This window comes from Oncorhynchus gorbuscha, linkage group LG06 (assembly GCF_021184085.1).
Source record: "Oncorhynchus gorbuscha isolate QuinsamMale2020 ecotype Even-year linkage group LG06, OgorEven_v1.0, whole genome shotgun sequence".
NCBI classification, from domain to species: domain Eukaryota; kingdom Metazoa; phylum Chordata; class Actinopteri; order Salmoniformes; family Salmonidae; genus Oncorhynchus; species Oncorhynchus gorbuscha.
Genome location: NC_060178.1, coordinates 31,003,887 through 31,011,386, shown reverse-complemented (window position 1 = coordinate 31,011,386; position 7,500 = coordinate 31,003,887). Strand labels below are relative to the sequence as shown.

At 48.2% G+C, this 7,500-nt stretch overlaps 1 protein-coding gene across 7 annotated transcripts in view; it reads right to left on the bottom strand.

The window, feature by feature from the left end:
* LOC124037823 (disabled homolog 1-like) overlaps positions 1 to 7,500 on the bottom strand; it is a 78,896-nt gene that overhangs the window by 8,279 nt on the left and 63,117 nt on the right. For all 7 annotated transcript variants that reach the window (XM_046352921.1, XM_046352922.1, XM_046352925.1 and 4 more), the window contains 4 exons: positions 2,115 to 2,177; positions 1,867 to 1,963; positions 183 to 392; positions 1 to 74 (listed from right to left, as the gene is read on the bottom strand). The exon at positions 1 to 74 is cut by the window's left edge and continues 99 nt beyond it. In XM_046352921.1, the coding sequence (XP_046208877.1) occupies positions 1 to 74; positions 183 to 392; positions 1,867 to 1,963; positions 2,115 to 2,177 (444 nt within the window). The remainder of the gene's footprint in view (positions 75 to 182; positions 393 to 1,866; positions 1,964 to 2,114; positions 2,178 to 7,500) is intronic.

Here is a 7,500-nt window from a genome sequence, read left to right as displayed (position 1 = left end):
GGGTTGATTGACTGGGAGGAACATGGCAGGCAGAGACCCTGGCTGGGTTGGGAGGTAGGCTGTAGCAGGGAACCCTAGACACAGGAAAATACACTTTACTGTGTGCGTGTGCGTGCATGTATGTATGCGCATGCGTGTGTGTGTGCGTGCATACATACATGTATGTGTCTGTGTGCATATACCTGCTCCAGTCATGGCGGCCCACTGCTGCTGTGTAGCAGGGAAGAGGTTGGCCTGGCCCCAGATGAGTGGCTGGCCTCCAGGCAGGACCTGGGCCACAGGGAGGGACTGACCCAGGGGGGACGGGACCCCGAACAGAGGACCTGCCTGGGCTGCAAACGCCTGCTGGGACCACACATGACCTGGAGGGACCGCTCCCATCGTCACATAACCTAGACACAGAGAGGAGAGGAGAGAAGAGAGTTGTACTCATGCACAAACACACACGCACAAACACACATAAACACGCACACACAGAGTACCCCATGTATCCCCTCAGCAGTGACTGAATTTAGCCTGTGGTTGATGTTGTGTCTTAATGGTTCTGCTGAACTATGATCATTACATCCACGATGAGCATCAGTTATATCATGTACAGATCTATTCAGACCGTCACACAGACTCATGAAAATGTACAGATTCATAGTTGTTCCAGCTCTGCTCCAAAGACAGCAGAGGACAGAAGAGAGGAGAAGAGAGGGGAGAGGAGAGAAGAAGAGAGGAGAAGAGAGGGGAGAGGAAGGGAGAGGAGAGAATAAGAGAGGAAAAGAGAGGGTAGAGGAAGGGAGAGGAAAGAAGAAGAGAGGAGAAGAGAGGGGAGAGGAGAGGAAGGGAGAGGAGAGAAGAAAAGAGGAGAAGAGAGGGGAGAGGAAGGGAGAGGGGAGAAGAAGAAAGGAGAAGAGAGGGGAGAGGAAGGGAGAGGAGAGAAGAAGAGAGGAGAAGAGAGGGGAGAGGAAGGGAGAGGGGAGAAGAAGAGAGGAGAAGAGAGGGGAGAGGAAGGGAGAGGAGAGAAGAAGAGAGGAGAAGAGAGAGGAGAGGAAGGGAGAGGAGAGAAGAAGAAAGAGAAGAGAAGAGAGGGGAGAGGAAGGGAGAGGACAGAAGAAGAGAGGGGAGAGGAAGGGAGAGGATAGAAGAAGAGAGGAGAAGAGAGGTGAGAGGAAGGGAGAGGAGAGAAGAAGAGAGGAGGAGAGAGGGGAGAGGAAGGGAGAGGAAAGAAGAAGAGAGGAGGAGAGAGGGGAGAGGAGGAGAGGGGAGAGGAAGGAAGAGGAGAAAAGAAGAGAGGAGAAGAGGAAGGGAGAGGACAGAAGAAGAGAGGGGAGAGGAAGGGAGAGGACAGAAGAAGAGAGGGGAGAGGAAGGGAGAGGAGAGAAGAAGAGAGGGGAGAGGAAGGGAGAGGAGAGAAGAAGAGAGGAGAAGAGAGGGGAGAGGAAGGGAGAGGACAGAAGAAGAGAGGAGGAGAGGAAGGGAGAGGACAGAAGAAGAGAGGAGGAGAGGAAGGGAGAGGACAGAAGAAGAGAGGGGAGAGGAAGGGAGAGGACAGAAGAAGAGAGGGGTGAGGAAGGGAGAGGAGAGAAGAAGAGAGGAGAAGAGAGGGGAGAGGAAGGGAGAGGACAGAAGAAGAGAGGAGGAGAGGAAGGGAGAGGACAGAAGAAGAGAGGGGAGAGGAAGGGAGAGGAGAGAAGAAGAGAGGAGAAGAGAGGGGAGAGGAAGGGAGAGGACAGAAGAAGAGAGGAGGAGAGGAAGGGAGATAGAGGACAGAAGAAGAGAGGGGAGAGGAAGGGAGAGGAGAGAAGAAGAGAGGAGAAGAGAGGGGAGAGGAAGGGAGAGGACAGAAGAAGAGAGGAGAAAATAGCGGAGCGTTCTTACCTGAGGGTACGGAGGCAGGGTTGAAGGGGGTAAAGAGTTCGGTTGTGGGCTGCAGGCCCAGAGAGGGGTCCAGGGTGTTGGCTGGAGAGGCAGGGGTCTGAGGGAAGAGAGGAGAATGGGGAGGAACAGGTGAAAACTACTTTCCACCCCCCGGGGAGCTAAGCAGACACACACACACGCAAAACAGTGGTCTAACTACGCCCTGATCAGATGTCGGGAGTGAGCGAGAGGGGGGGGGGTGTACTCACCGAGGGGGAGTAGATGTCCGGGAGTGTGGAGATGTCTCCAAAGAGCTCTAATTGGTTGATATTCTGCCAATCAGAAAGAGAGTTCACACCTGTCAGACGTCAAGCTACAATAGAAAAGTCAGTGTTGCATGTCCCAACACACGTGCAACACGCGTCACAAAAATACAGAACACACAACATGCCAGACGCGACCCGGTACCTACCTCTGGCGGCCACAGTGACGTCATCAAACTGCACCACAGGGTGATGATATCATGAATGAATGGAGTGATATGATTGGTGGAGGCAACATACAGTACCTACCTGATCCAAGTTACCCTAATCCACAGTATATCTTGTCCCTTAACTTCAATCTCTCTATACATGTCTCTCTACATTTCATATCTCTATATATGTCTCTCTACATTTCATATCTCTATATATGTCTCTCTACATTTTATATCTCTATACATGTCTCTTTCCATTTCATATCTCTCTATATATGTCTCTCTACATTCCATATCTCTCTATACATGTCTCTCTACATTTCATATCTCTATATATGTCTCTCTACATTTCATATCTCTATATATGTCTCTCTACATTCCATATATCTCTATACATGTCTCTCTACATTCCATATATCTCTATATATGTCTCTCTACATTCCATATATCTCTATACATGTCTCTCTACATTTCATATCTCTATATATGTCTCTGCATTTCATATATCTCTATATATGTCTCTTTCCATTTCATATCTCTCTATACATGTCTCTCTACATTTCATATCTCTATATATGTCTCTCTACATTCCATATATCTCTATACATGTCTCTCTACATTTCATATCTCTCTATATGTCTCTGCATTCCATATATCTCTATATATGTCTCTTTCCTTTTCATATCTCTCTATATATGTCTCTTTCCATTTCATATCTCTATATATATGTCTCTTTCCATTTCATATCTCTATATATATGTCTCTTTGCATTTCATATCTCTCTATATATGTCTCTTTCCATTTCATATCTCTATATATATGTCTCTTTCCATTTCATATCTCTATATATATGTCTCTTTCCATTTCATATCTCTCTATATATGTCTCTTTCCATTTCATATCTCTATATATATGTCTCTTTCCATTTCATATCTCTCTATATATGTCTCTTTCCATTTCATATCTCTATATATGTCTCTTTCCATTTCATATCTCTATATATATGTCTCTTTGCATTTCATATCTCTCTATATATGTCTCTTTCCATTTCATATCTCTCTATATATGTCTCTTTCCATTTCATATCTCTATATATGTCTCTTTCCATTTCATATCTCTATATATATGTCTCTTTGCATTTCATATCTCTCTATATATGTCTCTTTCCATTTCATATCTCTCTATATATGTCTCTTTCCATTTCATATCTCTATATATGTCTCTTTCCATTTCATATCTCTATATATATGTCTCTTTGCATTTCATATCTCTCTATATATGTCTCTTTGCATTTCATATCTCTCTATATATGTCTCTTTGCATTTCATATCTCTCTATATATGTCTCTTTCCATTTCATATCTCTATATATATGTCTCTTTGCATTTCATATCTCTCTATATATGTCTCTTTGCATTTCATATCTCTCTATATATGTCTCTTTGCATTTCATATCTCTCTATATATGTCTCTTTCCATTTCATATCTCTCTATATATGTCTCTTTCCATTTCATATCTCTCTATATATGTCTCTTTGCATTTCATATCTCTCTATATATGTCTCTTTGCATTTCATATCTCTCTATATATGTCTCTTTGCATTTCATATCTCTCTATATATGTCTCTTTGCATTTCATATCTCTCTATATATGTCTCTTTGCATTTCATATCTCTCTATATATGTCTCTTTGCATTTCATATCTCTCTATATATGTCTCTTTGCATTTCATATCTCTCTATATATGTCTCTTTGCATTTCATATCTCTCTATATATGTCTCTTTGCATTTCATATCTCTCTATATATGTCTCTTTCCATTACTTTTCTCTCTAACATCGCTCATCACATTCTTTCTAGCATTAATATGGTATTTAGCCCTGTGGAGCCCAGAGAAAAAAGGAGACTATTTTTAGTTGTTAAAGATGTGAGGCTTTACATGGTCAGAGATTAGCATAAATCAGAGATACGGCCAATCAGAGCCATATATATAGAGCTAGAACTATCTCCAGCATTCTGCTGTTCAGGGATCTGGGGATCATGTCTGCACAGACGCTTCTTAGAATATCTGCTTTCTGGATCCACAAGTTAAACTGATAGGTCACACAGACCATGGCACTCTTATTATATTCTAGAGCTTATAGTGTGTGTGTTCTATCTATCAGATAATGGATCACAAAGAGTGTGTCGTTTCTAGCCATACGGCTGAATGCTGTATTTCTGCTGTTAGTGAGAGAGGAGGAGATATGTACATACTGTTACTGATAGAAAGACAACACTCACAGTATGAGGGAGATACATTACCCTGACTTTCTTTCAACCCTGAACTTACTGACATCTATGGCTGATAGTTTTAGTCTGAATACTGAGCTGAGTATATCCTGTGTGTTATTAATGAGCTGTGAGGAGTACTCTCCCTGTTTATCGTGAGGAGCCAAGGAGGAGACCAGAACCAGAGCCGGTGTCGGAGGTGAGCGAAGCAGAGACTGTGAAGGAGTTAATGGGGAAATTGGAGGAGAGAGAAATGAGGGAGTTGCTGTGTTGGTGCTTTAAGCATGGAATTCGCCCGACAGAACGTGTCAGGGATTTGATGGCACCTGAGTTAGCACTCCATAATCGTCCTGAGGTGCGTGTTAGTCGGCTGGTGAAGTTGGTGCCAGCCTCACGCACCAGGCCTCCTGTGCACATCCCTAGCCTTGCACGTCCTGTGCCAGCACTGCTCTCAAGATCTCCAGTACGCCTTCATGGTCTAGCCCATCCTGTGCCACCTCCACACCCCAGCCCTCCGGTAGCAGCTCCCCGCACCAGGATTCCTGTGCGTGTCCTCGGTTCAGTTCCACCAGTGCCAGCACCACGCATCAGGCCTACAGTGCGCCTCGCCTCTCTAGCGCTGTCGGAGTCTCCCGCCTGTCTAGCGCTATCAGAGCCTTCCTCCTCTCCAGCGCTGCCGGAGTCTCCTGCCTGTTCAGCGCAGCCAGAACCTTTCTCCTCTCCTGCGCTACCGGAATCTCCCACCTGTTCAGCGCAGCTAGAGCCTTCTTCCTCTACAGCGCTGCTGGAGTCTCCTGTCTGTTCAGCGCAGCCAGAGCTGTCAGCCTGCATGGAGCAGCCAGAGCTGTCCGTCTGCATGGAGCAGCCAGAGCTGCCAGTCTGCAAGGAGCTGCCAGTCTGCAAGGAGCTGTCAGTCTGCAAGGAGCTGCCAGTCTGCAAGGAGCTGTCAGTCTGCAAGGAGCTGCCAGTCTGCATGGAGCAGCCAGAGCTGCCAGCCTGCATGGAGCAGTCAGAGCTGTCAGTCTGCATGGAGCAGCCAGAGCTGTCAGTCTGCAAGGAGCTGTCAGTCTGTAAGGAGCTGTCAGTCTGCAAGGAGCTGCCAGTCTGCATGGAGCAGCCAGAGCTGCCAGCCTGCATGGAGCAGTCAGAGCTGTCAGTCTGCATGGAGCAGCCAGAGCTGTCAGTCTGCATGGAGCAGCCAGAGCTGCCAGCCTGCATGGAGCAGTCAGAGCTGTCAGTCTGCATGGAGCTGTCAGAGCTGTCAGTCTGCATGAAGCAGTCAGAGCTGTCAGTCTGCATGAAGCAGCCAGAGCTGCCAGTCTGCAAGGAGCTGCCAGTCTGCAAGGAGCTGCCAGTCTGCAAGGAGCTGTCAGTCTGCAAGGAGCTGCCAGTCTGCATGGAGCAGCCAGAGCTGCCAGTCTGCAAGGAGCTGTCAGTCTGCAAGGAGCTGCCAGTCTGCAAGGAGCTGTCAGTCTGCAAGGAGCTGCCAGTCTGCATGGAGCAGCCAGAGCTGCCAGCCTGCATGGAGCAGTCAGAGCTGTCAGTCTGCATGGAGCAGCCAGAGCTGTCAGTCTGCAAGGAGCTGTCAGTCTGTAAGGAGCTGTCAGTCTGCAAGGAGCTGCCAGTCTGCATGGAGCAGCCAGAGCTGCCAGCCTGCATGGAGCAGTCAGAGCTGTCAGTCTGCATGGAGCAGCCAGAGCTGTCAGTCTGCATGGAGCAGCCAGAGCTGCCAGCCTGCATGGAGCAGTCAGAGCTGTCAGTCTGCATGGAGCTGTCAGAGCTGTCAGTCTGCATGAAGCAGTCAGAGCTGTCAGTCTGCATGAAGCAGCCAGAGCTGCCAGTCTGCAAGGAGCTGCCAGTCTGCAAGGAGCTGCCAGTCTACAAGGAGCTGTCAGTCTGCAAGGAGCTGTCAGTCTGCAAGGAGCTGCCAGTCTGCACGGAGCCGCCAGAGCTGCTAGTCTGTAAGAAGCCGCCAGAGCTGTCAGCCTACAGGGAGCAGCCAGAGCCGCCAGTCAGCGTGGAGCAGTCAGAGCCGCCAGTCAGCATAGAGCAGCCAGATCTTTCAGTCTGCCAGGATCCGCCAGTCAACCAGACTCTTCCAGATCCGCCAGTCAGCCGGGATCTGCCAGAACTGCCAGTCGGCCAGGATCTGCCAGTCAGCCAGGATCTGCCAGTAAGCCAGGATCTGCTGAAACCACCAGCCAGCCAGGATCTGGTAGATCTATCTACCTGCCTGAGCTTCCTCTCACTCCTGAGCTTTCTCTCACTCCCGAGCTTTCTCTCACTCCCGAGCTTTCTCTCACTTTCTCTCACTCCCGAGCTTTCTCTCACTCCCGAGCTTTCCCTCAGTCCCGATCTGCTCCTCAGTCCAGTGGGGTTCTGGGTGAGGACTACTAGGCCATGGTCGGCGGTGAGGGTGGACTATCCAGGGACGCGAGGAGAGGGGACAAAGACATTGACTGAGTGGGGTCCACGTCCTGCGCCGCCACCATGTCCACCATGGACAGACGCCCACCCGGACCCTCCCTATTGTTTTGAGGTGCGTTCGGGAGTCCGCACCTTAGGGGGGGGGGGGGGGTCTTCTGTCACGCCCTGGTCGAAGTATTTTGTATTTATCTTTATGTATTGGGTCAGGCCAGGGTGTGGCATAGGTTTTTGTATGTGGGTGTGTATATATTGGGATTGTAGCTAGTGGGGGGATCTAGCAAAGTCTATGGCTGTCTGGAGTGGTTCTCAATCAGAGGCAGGTGTTTATCGTTGTCTCTGATTGGGAACCATATTTAGGCAGCCATATTCTTTGAGTTTGTCGTGGGTGATTGTCCTTAGTGTGTTTGTTCCTGTCGCTGTGTTAGTTGACAAGTATAGGCTGTTTCTGTTTGTTGCGTTTATTGTTTTGTAGTGTTTGTGTTAT